This window comes from Silurus aristotelis, assembly GCF_946808225.1.
Source record: "Silurus aristotelis genome assembly, chromosome: 20".
Taxonomy (NCBI): Eukaryota; Metazoa; Chordata; class Actinopteri; order Siluriformes; family Siluridae; genus Silurus; species Silurus aristotelis.
In genome coordinates this window covers 15,142,914-15,161,125 of record NC_139593.1, presented here as the reverse complement: position 1 = coordinate 15,161,125, position 18,212 = coordinate 15,142,914, and the positions used below count along the sequence as shown (strand labels likewise).

At 36.3% G+C, this 18,212-nt stretch overlaps 1 protein-coding gene across 3 annotated transcripts in view; it reads right to left on the bottom strand.

The window, feature by feature from the left end:
- Positions 1 to 2,919: 2,919 nt before the first annotated feature.
- Positions 2,920 to 18,212, bottom strand: part of LOC310715713 (coiled-coil domain-containing protein 81-like) — a 16,004-nt gene continuing 711 nt past the window's right edge. The window contains exons 2-14 of one of the 3 annotated variants that reach the window (XM_083522356.1): positions 18,066 to 18,127; positions 16,304 to 16,457; positions 14,633 to 14,892; positions 12,454 to 12,631; positions 12,290 to 12,374; positions 10,117 to 10,231; positions 9,418 to 9,564; positions 9,179 to 9,286; positions 8,872 to 9,041; positions 5,503 to 5,581; positions 4,901 to 5,127; positions 3,731 to 3,856; positions 2,920 to 3,214 (exon numbers count right to left, since the gene is read on the bottom strand). In XM_083522356.1, coding sequence (XP_083378482.1) covers positions 3,076 to 3,214; positions 3,731 to 3,856; positions 4,901 to 5,127; positions 5,503 to 5,581; positions 8,872 to 9,041; positions 9,179 to 9,286; positions 9,418 to 9,564; positions 10,117 to 10,231; positions 12,290 to 12,374; positions 12,454 to 12,631; positions 14,633 to 14,892; positions 16,304 to 16,457; positions 18,066 to 18,127 — 1,850 coding nt within the window. In that variant the 3' untranslated portion in view covers positions 2,920 to 3,075. The remainder of the gene's footprint in view (positions 3,215 to 3,730; positions 3,857 to 4,900; positions 5,128 to 5,502; positions 5,582 to 8,871; positions 9,042 to 9,178; positions 9,287 to 9,417; positions 9,565 to 10,116; positions 10,232 to 12,289; positions 12,375 to 12,453; positions 12,632 to 14,632; positions 14,893 to 16,303; positions 16,458 to 18,065; positions 18,128 to 18,212) is intronic. The other 2 variants (XM_083522358.1, XM_083522357.1) reach the window with 2 other exon arrangements.

The following is an 18,212-nucleotide window of genomic DNA, read 5'->3' as shown; positions in this document are numbered from 1 at the left end:
CCTGTGTAAGCTACAAAAAATAAATACAATAAATAAATGTCTGCATGTTCATACCAGTGCCTGCTTTTTGTTTGCCTTATATCTAAAATCTTCTAAGATTTCTCTTCTTTTTTATATTGTATATTGGTCAAAGACAAACTCTTTTAAAAGGTCTAAATAATATTCTTTTGAATATGGGAAACACTTTACCAAAAGATCTGCACGGGTTATACCACTAATAACCATCAGCAAAGCCTTCTCTAAGCCTAAACACTATCAGAACCACTGACCTACATTTACCAACTAAATTCTAACATTTGTTCCATGAAATTATATTAATTTATTCCCAACAGTTTATTTTCTTTATTTCGTAGCGTTTCTCTTGGCTGCACTGTTTCCAGTACGTGTATGTGGATGTTACATTTTTTTGTCCAATCAGATTTCAGCCTCTATGTGTTGCCATGTCAATCAAATCTGCCCAGGGCCTTCAAAGTCAGTCCTGCTGGCCCTTTTACCATAGAGAATATTATCAATGGGTCTGTTTCTTTAACCAATTAGATTTCAAATTACCCTCACGTCCTCTGATTAGTTGGTCAGAGGGAAACTGTTACAGCCAAGTTCGACTTGCAAAACACGTGTGTAGCTCTACACACAGTCATACATCTGAATTAGACTTTTTTACGCCTACGGAGGAAGAGAAATTGATTTGGTCTCGGACATACTTAAAAATCCGTTTTCCAGAAAAGCTAGACATGGTGAGGAGGTCGTCCAACCCTGAAGCTAGCTAGCTTGTTTCAGCCCGGGAAAGGGTTTGTTTACCACTTCCAGACCAGTGAATACGAGCGGTACCACAGGCTTAAAGCCTCTGAGGAGCGGTGCAAATTATGAGTCTGCATCTCTGGTGAGTAGGTTGGATTTTATTTACATTTGTAAAGTTTTTGTCATGTTATTAGACAAATATTGATTCTGAACTGCTCCAGATGATGTAGGTCCACAGTTGCGGTTTTAGTGTAGAGGTTTGGAGTCTTAACTGGGTTTCTTGATTTAGTAAAATGGTATTCACTCTTCATATGTGAAATGCCTCTCTCTCTGTAATGCCACGTGTTGTTATATTGCATTTTTGTATAGTATTGATGGTTTCTATAATCGCGACGCAATAGTGATGGTATTAAGAGGTGGATTAAGTCTGGTAAGACCCCACTGACGGTCCAGGTACCAAATGCATGGCCCGCCACTGTAAGTTATATACAGTGTAAATGGGCATTAATAATGCTAATGTATTAACAATTACTTTTAAGTTGTGAAGAATGTAGCTGTTATAAATGTATTGTAGTTTATTCCAAAGCATATCCAGCATGATAAAAGAGAACTCTGTAAAGACATGGTTTGCCAAAGTTGGAATGGGAGAATGTTATCCAGAGAGCCCTGATCTCACCCCTAAGAAACACAGTTGCAATGAACTCCATGCTGACTACATGCTAGGCCTTAATGCCTGACATTTCTACCTGACCTCACTCAGGCTCTTGTGGCTGAATGGGCTAAAATCCCAAAAGTCACACTTCCAAATCTAGTGAAAAATCTTCCGAGTAGGGTGGAAGTTATTACAACAACTGTTCAAAAGACACATATGGTATTATGGTCAGTTATCCACATATCTTTTTCCATATAGTGTGGATAATTATTCATGCAGGAGCTAATGATGTAAAAAATGATATTTTAGAAAAAATAAAGGAAATCGTAGTTTGACTCTGCGATATGCTCTATTGATATCGCTTACAACATTTTAAGGTTATTGATCTGCTGGATGCCCAAATATATGTATAGGCTGGATGAATCGGGTATTGCATTTTTATATCTTAGAAATAACTCTAAGATTAAAAAATATATACTGTTATTACATAATGCAGAAAATAATAAAGTAGTTCATAACATTGTTACCATAAAATGTTTGTAAAGCCTTGCTGTCTGGATGCTCTAATCATTGCATAAGCAATGTCCAGGATGTAGCGGCCATCTTTTACACACTGTCACTTCTTCCAAGTAAAATTTGCGTTGTTTATTAAATGCTATTAATGACATAAAAAAGCATTGAATTGCCCCAAATCCTCCTGTTTTGATCAAAGGGTGCAGGCTCTTTATTAGTACATTAAATAATAAAAGTTTCAGCATTGTGCAAAGTGTCTCTAAAAAACAGATAAAAACAGATTTCTAATTTGTGTTCGGGACTCAAACACAGTTTAAGGGGCAAATCTTGGGTAGATCTTGGGTAGTCTACTACTCAGACCTACATGTTGCATTTAATCACTGCACACCTTAACAACAATAAACTGTAATGAATGTACATTTGGTGCATCCCAGATGATGATGGGTTCCCTCTTGAGTCTTCTACCTCTTAAGGTTTGTTCCATATGCCATCTCGGGGAGTTTTTTCTTGCCAGAGTCACTACTTGCTTGCTCATTAGGGACAAACTTACAATTATAAGGAACAAACGTATACATACTTTTATTACCACTTTATCTGTATAAAGCTGCTTTGAGATAAATACAAATTAAACTAAATTGAATTAAGGTATTCAGGATTTAGTGAACTGGGATGTTTTGTGCTCCCATATTTTCTATTTTCTTGATAATTAAGAGTGTGGGCTGCATTATGTTTCACTGTGCTCTAATGCATGTGTAACTTTCTGGCCATCCCTTTTAGTTACACTGTCATGACCAATCCTGCTGGAGTCCAGCGATGAAGTATTCCCAAAAATTCAAAAAGTTGTAATGAATGCAATTTATCTTTATTATTACTTCAAGTCACAATTTTATTATTATATTTTTATGATATTAAGAATTTTTATGTTTGACCATTAAAAGAATGATATATATATATATATATATATATATATATATATATATATATATATATATATATATATATATATATATATATATATATAGCAAAGGATAATTATATTTTTATCACTTCTAATTTTCTCAGCAAAGGTTTCAGCACCCACACTAAATTCCCAACAGATATAGCTACATTTAAATGTGCCAGAACTTCAAGTATTTTGATTAATATTTGGTATATAGTAGAGTTAGATGAAGCTACACCATCAGACGGGAGCCAGGGATGTAGTGTGACTCCTTCCATATGTTGCTCTCCCCGCAGTTGGTGGTTTTTCTTTTGCACTGGAAACAGCGGCGGTATTGTTCACACTGATCTATCAGCAGCCTTCCACCTGACCTGCATATGCGTTCAAACATAACATTCAAATAAAACCATAATGTGCATTTGTACTGAAGATCAAGTCTATATGTACATTTAAAAGAGGTGTGTGAATAAAAGCAGATTTCTCAAAAAAATAGTAATCTTAAATAGTTTCAAAGTATTTCTCTGCTGTCTCACATGTTTTCAGAAGAAACAGCATTGTCTAATTTATGTATATTACTGTATATTATATAACAAAAATGTATCATTGTAAGTAAAATAGCTTAGGTGCTTAATTACAAATTATTCAGCATCTAAAAAAATTAACAGGAAATGTACTGATTGAAGTTATACAGTTATACAGCTGAGCAAAGTCTTGTACCTACTATAGTTCTAGGAGTTTAAGAAACCAATACCAATACTATCAGACCAAACAGATTAAAGAATTTATGTAAAATGATGTACAAAAAATCATACAAAATATTCCATGTGTTTGTTCATGAAAAGCTGTTTCATCCACCCCCTTTTCTGTAAACCTTTGAAATGTCTCACCTAATGAAAGCTCTCTCCTCGAGGTCTCGGCCGTGTTTCAGGTTAGCGCTGTGAGACCATGTGCGTTCAAGAGCAGTCCACAGGTTCCTCAGTCTCTCATAACGGGCGATCCGATCTGCTATGTGTCTGCCAAGCAAAGAAATAGGAGATCAACAGAGTGTCTCAGTGAAGAGAGTCAACAGAGAGTCTCAGTGCAAATCTGGAGAAGATTGGGCAAGTGAGTTTTTACTAAAAAATTGCAAGTGTTTATAGTTTCGAGTTGGGTTGTACAGTAATCGGTAACTTTCGAAATCATTGTTGCGTTCTGATATCTACAAAATCCTCTTTGTGCTAAATATGACTTCACCGATATGATTAGAAAGAAATGAACAGTCCTCAGTAAAGAACCTGACATCTGGCTTAAAACACATTCAAAAACACCAAGTTAGTTCTTACATCTGGAACTGTTAATGCATATTAGATAGTGAAATAACAAAAAGCATACCGCATGATGTATTGATATTTGACCTTAAATGTGTGTATATTGATAGCTGAATGATTTCTTATGTTTATAAGATAGATCCTTTTCCAAGACTACATCAACACTCTAGATATACACGTTGATATATTTGTAATTAGATGAATCCAGTAAACTCAGTGTGAAGGACTATTAGTTTCACTAAAATTATATCTATACAGGTAACATGATATCAAACAGGATGTCATGTAAGCCTCTTTGTAAGGAGCAGAGTCTTAACTGAAAACATTACAAATTACAGCATATACTCATTGTGAAATATATTTTAAGGAATTATTATACATATCATTATACATATCATAGACTCCAGTCCTGGAAACTAAATTTCCAAAAACCCTTTTTGTTTTTACATGCTCATATCTGATTAAATTCATCACCACCTTACCAAGAGTTAAGCCATTTGTGTTGAATTGAGGATAATTGCAAACATTGTAAAGATCATAGCATCCTTCCATCTCTGCACACACCACACCACACCACACCACACCACACCCATGCCTGTATCTGCTGTATATTAACGCTGTTTACATTACTAATAATGAAGTACATTTCAAAATATGATAATTATGCTGCAGTGGGACATATGAACCAGAGCATGTGGGTGTAATGAGTGTTTTTGCTTTGGTTGTGCTTTTCTGGCTGTGTTCTCTTACTCCTGGTGGTTACGCCGCAGCATGTCTCGTTCTTTTTTTTGCTCACTCAGCTGGCTGCACAGTGCCTCCTTCCGCTTGCTGCATGCTGTTTTTATCTGCTCTTCACAAATTCTTTGTGCTCTCTGCTTTTGTTCAGACAGCAAGGCTGGAGCTCCATCCCACACCCCAAACACAGGGCCGTCCGAGTCAGGCTGACGTGCAGGAAGACCTGGATCCCGGTGTTCCAGCTGAGTGAGGAAAGAGACATACTATGATCTTATTTTACACTTACTCCTACAGGGTTTTTCCTGCGATCCAGGAGGCTTGAAATTTCATGTCTCAAATCACTTATCGTGACATGGCTTTGAAGATACTGTATCTTAGATCTAAAGCTTATTAAGTAACTGATGAGTCACATAAAAATAATGAAACATTAAACTCATTTTATTTTTTAATAGCATCCATTATCCATTAATTGCATTTACAGTCTGAGCGGCGGACGCACATTGCAAATGCTGTGCCAGTTTTCTTTCAACAGAATTTATTACCCAAATTTAACTTGAATTAAAAAATAATATGGTTATGAGAACTATATTTGTTGACTAGTATGCTGATTCTCTTACTTGGATATCCAGGGCCTTTTGTAGCTTTTTCATGTTCTCCTTTTTTTGTAGAAGTTCCTGAGCTTTCAGTTTAGCAAACCTATGTAAAACAAAAAGATTTGATTATTAAACCACACATCCGCTTTTATTTTATGAGTTTTTCCACAGTATGGTATAAAATATTTCCTTTAGCAACCCTTGGTCAAGTGCCTGTGTCTGAACCTGTAACATAATGCGACCTGTGAAAGTATGAGTTTTGTGAAAGCCCAATTGACCTAATAATTTTGGGCAAGTTGAGCTATTTGTGGTGGTTCAGTCATTAAAATTTTGAGTTACAGATAGAAGGGGTTATACCACAAATTTCCATGGTTAAGTGGTTGAGTAATCCCCTTAAATTTCAGCTCATTCATATCCTGCATCCATTGAGCAAATGCTCTAATTAGGTGTTATTTTACCACATATTATATTACAGTTCTTTTCTGTCAATCCTACAATAATTTACATTACAAGCAACCAGGTTTGAAGAAATTACTTTACAATCAACAAATCGTTCACTTTTTATGAACTGTACATGTTGCTGAACAGTCGAAAGGTTTAATCAAACCCTAAAAAAAATATGAGAGGACGTGCAAGCCTCCACAGGTTTCTCCACATTTGATTTGGCATCCGGCTGAAACCCATGTGGCGTCTTAAATGTCATAAAGGAAAATCGAGACTAAAGAGATTTACAGAGCAAGAATGAAATATTCAATATGTTCTTGACCTGAGAGTAATACTGCACATATTGAAGCAATGAATGCAGGAGAATTTACTTTAGGCTCAACAATAGCAATCCTGGCTGTAAAGCAGGGGGCACTCTGTTATATATGTTTTCCCTGGGAAGTAATGAGCTTGTATTATTACCCATGTCAAACTCTAAATTACTTGCAAATTGACAAATGAAGTGACTAAGCGATGACATTATCTCAAGTATATCTTAAGTATAGCAGCATGTGAACAGTCAGGTTTTAAAGTGTTCGATCAATGCATGGGCAAATCTGAGCAACTCTGACAAGGGCCAAATGTTGATGGCTCGAAAACTGGGTCTGAACTTCTCAAAAATGACAGGTCTTATTTGATACTTCCTTCCTCACATATTCAGTGTTCACCATATTGACTAATCTGAATAGAGCAAAAATAAGAGAGACTCCAGGATATTGAACAACCCAGATATACATCATCTATACCTTATATGAAATAGAAGAATGGCATGTTTTATATGGGCCAGCAGGACTGTATCAGGATCAGAGGTGGGACGTAACGGAGTACAAATACTTCGTTACTGTACTTAAGTAGATTTTTCTGGTATCAGTACTTTACTCCACTATTTATTTTTCAGACAACTTTTTACTTTTACTCATTAGATTTTTACACAAATATCTGTACTTTTAACAACCGATTTCCTGTTACTGCGCGTTTTTTTCAATCCGCTGGTGTATAAAGTCCTGACTCTCACTCTTTACGAAGATAAGAATCAGCAGGCAGAAGGCAGTAAAAAGTTTGGGGTTAACGTGAATGAGACAGAGGGAGTCAGTGATGAGAACATGAGTGAGAACAGACACATTCCTGATCATCATCATCTTTTCTCTGCTTGTGTTCTATATGTGGATCTTCAGCCTGGATACATTCATTAGGTAACAACATTTTTATTTACTTTTGTATTAATATATATATATATATATATATATATATATATATATATATATATATATATATATATATATATATATATATTTGGCTGTCAAAATTAAAATGATTGTAAACGCCACTAGATGTTATTAACACGCTATCAATTCAGCGCGCATTTCTGTTTTTACCATTAAAAAAAGTATAAATACATAAATAAGAACTAAATATAAAAGAGGCGAAATTAAAACCACCAGCAAAACATACACTTATTCACGACGTCCCTTCTTTACTTAGATATGCAATAAATAAATAAACTTCACCGAAAAATATTTTTAATCAGTAAACTTTTGTTTTATTTCTGCGCCAAGTCTCAAATCAAACACCAAATCCGCCATGTTTTACACAATTTACCCTCTAGGTGGCGTTTTGTGGGGTTTTTCCCCCACAATGGCGACACAAACTTTAATTACCTCATTGATCGTAGAGATAAAAACAAAACATCATTCAAATCTGAAAAATGTCTATGATTATATATATAAAAGCTTCCTGACTTGACTTGAAAAGGTGCACTTTCTCCAGTATCACCTCATTAACTGTCCGTGTGGAAACATAGCAAAGGCTCTTAATGATGTCCACAAATCTCTGCATTGTTTAGCCTTTATATTTAATCACTGCATATATGCTTACATACATATCACATGCTGTAAATATGATACATATTTATCTGCACTATTTGCACGATTGCTATATTTTTGCACTTCTGGTAGATGGCAAACTGCATTTTTCGTTAAGGTGTACCAGTACTATGCAATGACAATAAAGATCGATCGATCGAACAGCTAAAACAGGTAGAAGTAATAACTACTTTTTACTTAAGTACATGTCAGAGCCAAGACTTCTTTACTTTCACTTAAGAAAAAAGGTATAATCTGTACTTCAACTTTTACCCGAGTATTTTAAAACATGAGTATCTGTACTTCTACTTAAGTAATGGATGTGTGTACTTTTGCCACCTCTGATCAGGATACACCTGTCATCCATAACATAAAAAACACCTGCTTAATATTCTGTAGGCCCCTCTTGTGCTGCCAAAACAGCTGAGTCTATTGAGTCATGAACTCCAAAAGATTCTTGAAGATATTTGGTGTTTGGCAGAAGAAAACTTTAAGTCCTGTAAATAGTGAGCTGGGGGCCACCATAGAGCAGACTGGTTTTTCCACTACATCCACAAATGCTTGATTGAATTGAGATCTGGGGAAATTAGAGGCCAATCAAATTCTTTTTTGTCACATTGCACAGATCATTCATGAACAGTTTTTTGCAGTGTGGCAGGGAGCACATAGTTTTCTTTCTACTGAAAGAGGTCACTGACATTATAGAATACGATTGTCATTAAGAGGTATAATTAGTCTGCAGCAATGTTTAGGTAGGTGGTATCAGCTGTCAAAGGAACATCTGAATACATGACAGGACCCAAAGTTTCCAACACTGTATTATTATGAAATCCTTTCTCCAACCAGTCATTGCACACATTTCACCTACCTCAAGTGGTCCAAGAAAGAACAACCTGTGGATGCGAGGCTCATTAGTACAAGTGGGAAGTGAAGGCTATTCAGTTCTGCTGTCTTTCTTATAGCTGCTCTACTGAAAATAGTTTATAGTCACTGTCTCAGTGAGAGAGGAAGTAATCTCAGATACAGCAACACACATTCATAGTCTTACTCATCAGCTAGCTGGATTTGGTGCAGTCGCTCATTGAGCTCCTCATCTTGACATTTCTTTGTGTGGTTCACTCTCCTCTGGGTCACCTGCTCTGTTAATTCCTGCATGTAGCACCTCTGCTTCAGAAGCCTGGGAGGAGTGACAGGCCGTCTGCCAAAAATGTAAGAACTCTGGAACAGTGTGTACCATAATATAAATTACTATATATATATATTTATGCCCTTGGTATGTTGTATTTGGCTTCCTTTAAAAGAGCTGACTTAGAGCAATGGAAAAGCCCATAACAAAAGAAAATTAAACAATGCACCTCAAGCTGGGACGATCGTGTCGACTTCTTTGCCCTCAGTGTTTCAGCGACCCCGAGATTAAATGCTGCCGTTGTCTTACTGTCCTGCAGTTTCTGCTCTTGCTTGGCCTTAAAGCATCACATGAAAAAGATTTGTGTTGTGTGGATGTTTCTCTAATTATATATATAACTGAAAATAGTCAATATTGTGTGTGTGTTGGTCAAGGGGTTAGGAGGATTTTAATGCATCTAATTCTCACTTTTTCTCTAAGTAGCAACTGCTCATCTTTGTGTTTTTCGGCGAGAAGCAGCAACTTCTCCTCGTCCTTGTCCTCTCTGCGTCTCTCCTCTGACAGATACAGGGGTACATTACGCTGTGCTCGCTGCATACACAGGTAGCAAAGCTCCTAAACACTCACACACACACACACACACACACACACACATTATAAATATATATGACCACATGCATTTGAATATGGATTTCAAGGACAATTCTTTATTCAGAGTATGTTTTTATTCATAGTATGTTATTTAAATCCAGTGGTATCAGAGGAATGAAGGGACCTGTCTTTAATTTAATCTATATCAAAGTCATAATAAAATAAAAATAGTAGTTAATAGTTAATAATAATTTATAGAATCTAATAGTAGCATATTTATGTATCTGATAATGCCTATTAACAAAGTCAAAAGTATATGAAATGTAAAAAAAATTACTCATTTTAATTGTATTAAATAACAAGATAAAAAAAATTTGAAATAAAAAACTATATTGTTTTAGTTTATAGATTTAATCAATAAGCATAATATCAGAACAGATGTATTAAGTTCATCAAATAATTGTTTTAATTTATTTACTATACCAATATTCCAAACATCTTTAATCATATGCAAGGTGGGACATTTGTAGATTTGCATTTCTAAAGTGAAAAAAATAAAGAAATAAGATAACTGACCTGTCCAGCTCGGGTGTGGTCAAGGCATGACAGACTGGGGTAGGCAGCTTCTGGCTTCACTTCCACTTTTTTACTGGTGCCATTTGGTGGCTGTGAGGCGTTTTCATTTCTAAAACTGAAAAGAATTTCTGTCAGGTAATGACATTCTGCACAATTCTATGGCTAATCTTATGTTCAGTGTTATGAATCAGTGTAATTCATTCATAGTTCTTCATTCATAGTAATTGACAAAAGGTTTATTTCACCACTGATAAACATTTAGTTCAATGTTATTGAATCAGGGGGAGTGGTGGCTTCAGCGGTTAAGGCGCTGTGTTGCCGATCGGAAGGTCTGGGGTTCAAGCCCCGGTATCGCCAAGCTGCCACTCTTGGGCCCTTGAGCAAGGCCCTTAACCCTCTATGCTCCGGGGGTCCCTTACGAGGGAAATATCAAGGTCCGTGACGTCGGAGTGACGTGGGGCCGCCTTCCCGTGGGCTCACCACCTGCAGGAGGGACGGTGCTGTGAGGATTGGGCAGCAGTCGAAGGCGGGGGCCTGCTTAGACTGCTGCCCCCGTGACCCGAATTACGGATAAGCGGGAGAGAATGAATGGAATGAATGTTATTGAATCTTGTCAATAAAAATTAAATAATGTGCTTTTCTGGGAAGCCAAAAGTTCCTCTGTCTGGAATACGATTGCTGACACTGGAGACTCCTTCAATAAGTGTTAAACAAACATTTCACCATTTTTTTTTTTGTTTAAATAACATTACTATTCTTTCTTAGAATATTGTCGTCATATAAGTCTATGTATTATTAAACAATAACTTTATGGTGCTTTTTTGTGATTTGAATTAAAGCTGGCACTACAATCAGAGCTTATAAAGAAAACGAATCAACGTCTAAAAAAATCTGATTTGAGAATTCAAACACACTCTGATCATAATAATTAATAATACCAATATTTAATTTTTAATTATTTATTAATTATTACAAAGTATTAATAATTAAAAAATATTAAGTACCTAATAATAGTACTATAAATACTCTTATATAAACTTGTTACATGTGACTAATAATAATAATAATAATAATAATAATAATAATAATAATAATAATAATAGGAAGAAGAAGAAGAAGAAGAGGAAGAAGAAGAAGAAGAAATGTTGAATTATAAACAGCTCTTGAAGGTGGACCTTTAGCACAAACAGGTTGTAAAGCTCACAGGAAGCATATGAATATTCAATGACCTCCATGAAGTAGTGAATTAAAAGCCGATCTGTCATCACACCCCAGCCCCCTCCCCCTGAGTGTAATATAAATCCATTCAATCAGCACACTCTTAGAAAACAGGTCACTAAAGGCTAACATGTTTCCTACTGTGATATGGAACAGTGCTGAAAGACGGCAGCGTCCTCTTCGGCAAAGTTTCAGGTTTCAGGGCTGCTAGAAGTTGCACTTTTGACACTGCAATCAGCTCAGATATGCTTTTTTTATGCTTCCTATTAGAATCTGCCAGTCGGTAAGCTGGTTTAGGGTTCTGAAGAAGATTGACTTTAACAAAGGGTTTTAGTTACAGTACGTTGGACTTGTGGACTCACGCAGAGTCTGCTCATCATGATCTATTCTAGTACTTAGCAATGGATTTTCCATTGACCCAAGGAAATTTCAATTAATGATATCACTATACAGGGTGTCCATACACTTTCTCACACAATGTCTTCCAAAAAATGTCATACTTAGTTTATATACTTTTGACAAAAGAAAAATTCACTGAAGACTTTCTCATGGATCGTGACGCAAAACTATGATGCAATTTAACAGGAAACAGAGCAAATAAAATTACACTATTTAAAATTATTTAAAAAGACTGTACTGTGGACCACTTAAGAAGTAGAAGCCCACAAACATCCACTGACAGAGACATGACCAATAGAGCAAATAAAATTTGCTCTATTTTGCTCTAAAAAGACATGACCAATAGAGCAAATAAAATTACACTATTTAAAATTATTCAAAAAGACTGTACTGTGGACCACTTAAGAAGTAGAAGCCCACAAACATCCACTGACAGAGACATGACCTTCTATATAGTCCCCTACTGTAGACCTTTTTTCACCTGAATATAATCTTCTAAGGTGGATTTGATAACAGGTGTACAAAATTCCCAAATACCATATTCAGTCTGGCATACCTTTTCATCGTATCTGATGGAATCTCAGGGTTTCGGTCATCACTTGAGATGTTTTCATTATTTTTGGCTGTAAATGGCCTGAATTCTGTAACACATACACACAAATGATGTCTTCCCTGCTATGAATTAATTTATACAACTGATCTCTGTGGCTATTAACTCACCCTTCTTATTCTCCTCTTGTCCATTATACAGCTCAGGAGCAGAGCCTTTCTCCTCATCCTCCTCCTCTTTCAGAGGATTTCCTGATGAGATTTTTGGGAATGTCATTGCATTACAGCTCCCTGGGCGCTGAAGGCTTGAAAGTGTCCCAGAAACTATAGAAATACTCGTTCCAGGTCTCTAAAAAATAAGCAGTTGGCTTTAATCAAACTTTAGTTAAACTGGCTTGAAAACCCTATGTCCATTAAAATGCACAATTTCAGACATTAGTAACAAATCTTACAAAAGTGAGTACACCTCTCACTTTTCAGCAACCATTTTAGTGTATCTTCTCAAGGGACAAATCTGAATCTCAAAACTGTGTCCATAGTATCAATATTTTCTGTGAGCACCATTGTTATTCTGCATTGCCGTAATCCTCCAGAGCTGCACAGGTTGTTGCTGGGATCCTCTTCCACTCCTCCATAATGACATCACAGAGCTGTTGGATGTTACACACATGGTGCTTCTTCACCGTCTGCTTGAGGATGCCCCACAGGTGATCAACAGTGTTCAGGTCTGAAAAAATACTTGGCTACTCCATCACATTCACCTTCAGCTTCCTCAGCAATGCAGTTGTCATCTTGATAGTGTGTTTGGGGGCATTATTATGTTGGAAAACTTCTGAGACTATGATAAACTTGTTTGGATCAGATGGTGTCCAGCATGTGTGGCGATGCCTTGGTGAAGAGAACCAAGAAAATTGTGCATGGTGCATGGTGGTGGTTGCATCATGGTCTGCATAAGTGCTGACAGGTTGTTTTCAGCAAACTGTTTGTGTGTTTTCTTGTGAGCCAGCTTCAAAAGAGGCTCCTTCTGGGACGACGGAGATGCAAATCGACTTCCACAGATCTTCCGCTTCTGCAACCTCTAAAGCAATGCTGCAGTACTCATGCATCTGAATTAAGAGCAATAATTCTAAAATCCTCTTTCTTTGCCATGGGGTTCCATGTTGATCATCCAGTGGTCGGTATAAGAGAATTGTACTCAAAGCACCAAATATTAACTGCTGATACAAGATACACAAATGCGTATGGTTCTATCAAGCAGACAAAAACATGAACATGGTAAATAGGACGTACGACTTTGCATGGTTACATGACGTACAGCTGTTATCACTTTGGGTGTACTTACTTTTGTTGCCAGCTATTTAAATAATGGCTGTATTTTTGTTATTTTCAGAGGACAATAAATCTGTACTGAAATACAAGCTGCACATTGACTACTGTAAAATATATCCGTTACATTTTTATGATTTTTCTCAAATTGTTTTCAAATATTTAATTCTATACTATTGTCCCTTGAGAAGATACACTAAAATGGTTGCTGAAATGTGAGGGGTGTACTCACTTTTGTGAGATACTTTAGATAAATTATCATTAATTACCCAATGAATAAAGCATGAAAGAAAGTATCTAATCATTTTGTTATGGCTTATTTAACTCTAATAAACAATACATATTTTCTCATTTTTTTTACAGAGTGTTGTACTTTTAGTTATGATGATACCAAAATTCCCATTACTCTATAAACAACTAAAAGTGTTAATGTTAAGGACATGATAAGTACCTTAAAAACAGTGAATTTGCTAAAGAATCTAATTTCATTATGAAATACTGAATATTAATATTATATACTGTATATATATAATCTAAAATCATTTTTTTCAGTGAGGTAGTACCATTAAGTAGGTTTCCAAGAGTGAAAAAAGAAAACAGAGACCCCTGCTCTGTAAAAAATACAGAGCATAAAAAATACATTTTTTAGTGTCAAAAACGACACTAAAGAATTGTCTGTATATAAAAATAGATATCTAGTATTTTTTCCCATGTTTGGAACCAAAATAAATAATCAAAAGGCACAGTGTCTGAATTAATTTAGCTGTTTTAATTGATTATTGGCTTTCTGTTTTATTTTGTTAAAACAATGCTTGTGTTTAAACCACCTAAGTGGATTAAATGCCATCAGACTGCATTAAGTGCCATTAATACCCACAGATCAATTCAATAAAGTTTGTTAAAAAAAAAAAAATGTTTGTACTGTAAGTTATAATATTTATAATCTACTCAAGAGATCACTGTATAATCCCGAGATTTATTAAGAGCCATCCCCAATCTATATATACATTAACCTAAGACTCACGTTGGTCAGAGCCCAAAGGACCGTGCCTGAGCCATCCATGCTTGAGATGAAGTTGCGGTAGAACTTCATTTTGACGGTGCTGTGACGGAACGAGAGGATGCCGATGCCCTGGAAGAGCAGGAAGACAGTGCGCTGGGCAGTCACAGCACGTAGCAGCAAGAGGAGCATCTCCCTCACACAGCCCTCCACCACGTCACGATCGAAAGGGCTGTCGATGCTCAGGGCGCTGAAATTGAGCTGCACCACCGGAATGTCCCCTGCTGTGTCCCATTAATGTCAGAAAAGCTCAGTGAATTCACTAGTGGCTTCACTTCTCTAATACAGTTAAAGATGTTTCCTAAACAAGTCTAAACAACCTCTTTTAAAAAAAGCTGATAATAAAATGTGTTTTTTTATAAACTCTATACACTTTTAGGCCTTCAGGATTAAATGCTGCACATATTCATAATTTGTGATCAACATTTTCTCAAAGCAGCTTTACACAAATCCAAGTGTAGATTTCAATCCATAACAAGGACGCTTGATTCGATGTTGCAATATTGTATATAAGTGAGGGACAGCGCATGTAGGACGTTTTGGAGACAAGGTGAGGGAGGCGAGATTGAGATGGTTTGGACATGTGCAGAGGAGGAACATGGGGTATATCTGTAGGAGAATGCTGAGGGTGGAGCCACCAGGAGGGAGGAAAAGAGGAAGCCCAAGGAGGAGGTTTATGGATGTGGTGAGGGAAGACATGCAGGTAGTTGGGTTGAAAGAGGCAGATGTAGAGGAGGTATGGAGACGGATGATCCGCTGTGGCGAACCCTAATAGGAGAAGCCGGAAGAAGAAGAAGAAGAAGAAGAAGAAGAAGAAGAAAAAGAAGGTGCTTATCAGCAGAGCAAAGGTGGCAAAAGTACATGCACCCTTCACTGAAGTAGAAGTACAGATACTCATGTTTTTAAAGACCCTGATAAAAGTATGGACTACACTTTTTCACTCAAAGTAGTACAGGCCCTTACATGTTCTTAACTAAAAAGTAGCCATTACTACAGTACTACCTGTTTTAGTGTCATGCTGGTATTTGGACCTCACATCATATTAATACAAAAGAATTAGAAATGTTGTTATCAATGAATGTATTCAGGCTGAACATCCACCATATAGAACAGAAGCAGAGCAAAGATGAAGATGATCAGGTGATCAGGAATGCCTCTGTTCTCAGTCATGTTTACATCACTGACTCCCTCTGTCTCATCCACGTTAGCCATACTTCTTGTTGCCTTCTGCTTTGCTTATTGTTAGTTTCATAGACTAGCCTATGCCTATGGTGCATGAGAGCCAGGAAATGAGACACCAGTGGTAGGTTGAAAAAGCCGCACAATGACAGGAAAGTGGTTGATGGCCTAAAAACGGTGTGTAGTGAGAAGAAAAAATATCATCATGTCAGCAAATAGATTAAAACTAAATTAACGAGCCTTTTTTGAAGAATTAACGTGCAGATATCCATGCTTAAGAGTTGAAAATATGTGCTGATATATTAATTTTTTTCCACTTCTAGGCATTATTTATTATTCAGTGCTTAAAATTGTGATTAAAATCAAAGAAAAAGAAAAGTCCTCATCTTAAGAAGGTGGTCTGTAACAAAATTCATGTTGTTAGTGGTTGGCCAGTGTGATAAAGCATTTACTCACCTGCAGCGAGAGGTCTGGTCTGTTTAAGGCCATGAGACTGGCAAAGTTTCTCAGTTAAGATGAAGATTGGCCTCTGGTAAAGGACATACTTGTTGCCTATATCCAATTTCTGCTGGGAGAAGGTAAACACTCCAAGGCCAGCAATGCACACTCCCTAAAACATATCCATTTGATCATAAAATATAAAAATAAAACAGATAATATTAAGTACACTGGGGTCAAGGCCAGAGGTTGCCAACCCAGTTTCTGAGGTACCACATGTCCTCTACATTATACATTTACATTTTATGTATGGCATTTGGCAGATACTCAAAGCGACTTACAAAAATGTTTACAAGTCTCTATTAAGAAATACATTCTGATACTGGTTCACCAGGTTACAGACAAAGATTACGATTGGTCTACAAACTCTGCTAGGAGAAATCAGAGGTAGCAGTAAAGGATCAGAAGAGTGTCTGCAGTGCAGGGTGAGATAAGAGTTGTGAAGTATTGGGGTGCTTGTGGTGCATCTTTATAGTGTGGAAGTTTATGACTAGGGTAGTGTGTAATCGGCAACAAATAATCCACACCTGTGTGTATGGACCCTCTTTATAATGTACTTTTCCGCACTGCACAATTCTTATTTTTTTATCTTATTTATTCTTATTATTCTTAAAGTAATTTATATTCCAAAAAAGTTGGGAGTTGCAAAATGAATGGAATGAATAAAAACAGAATGCAATGAGTTGTTAATCTCAAAAATTCATATTCTATTCACAATGAAACAAAAATATATATAAAATGATTAAACTGAGAATATATATACTGTACAATTATATATATATAAAAAAAAATGATTTTGAATTTTAAAAAGTTGAGATAGGGCCATGTTTACCACTGCTTAGCATCACGTCTTCTTCCTTCCCTGAAAAAGACGTCTGGATAGAAGCATTTTTTTGTATATACTATTTAGCATTGATGGAGTCTTTCCAAATGTTCAAGCTGCTCATTCCACAAGCACTTATTGCACTCCCATACATTTAGAGTTGTGGCTTTTTGAACTGAGCACTGATAACAATCCCGATGATCCCTCTCCTCTTTAGTCTGGAGGACAATGGTGTCCATGGTTTCCAAACAGAAATAAAAAGTTTGATTCGTCTGACCATACACTGCCTCGTACATTTTAAATCAGCTTTGGCCCAGAGAGGACGGCAGCATTTCTGGATCATGTTCACGCATGCCTTCTTCTATGCATGATAGAGATTTAACCTGCATTTGTGAAGGACATTGCAAACTGTGGTCACAGACAGTGAATTCTGGAGGTGTTAATGAGCCAATGCAGTGAGTTCCTTTACAGAATCAATCATACAATACTGATTTCCACATTTGCCCTTTGTGCACAGAAATTTGGCCAGATTCATTGAAACCATTGGTGTTATGTACTGTAAATTATGAGATATTCAACAGTTTTGCAATTTTATGTTGAGGAACGTTATTCTGAAATTGTTTCACAATTTGAAGACTCACAGATTGGTGAAGCTCTGTCTATCAGACTCTGCCTTTCTAAGATACACTATTTATACCCAATCATCTTACTGACCTGTTGTCAATTAACCTAATTAGTTGCAAATCAACATTTACTTTTTCCAGACCTTTTTTGCCCTGTCCCCAGTTTTTTGAGATGTGTTGCAGCCATCAAATTCAAAATTACCTTTAATTTTCTTCAAAATTGTACATTTCCTCATTTTACATTTTTTTTTAAACATGTCACATGTTGACATACCTTCTGCATCGTCATGTGCCGTTCGATGAAAGCTGATAAATTTGCCCAAATGTTATCCACATCTAAATAAAATAAAACACATAATTCATTTGCTTTCAATCGTTTTCACTTCTCCTGCAAGATACAGTAGTTTGGCATTTAAAAGTA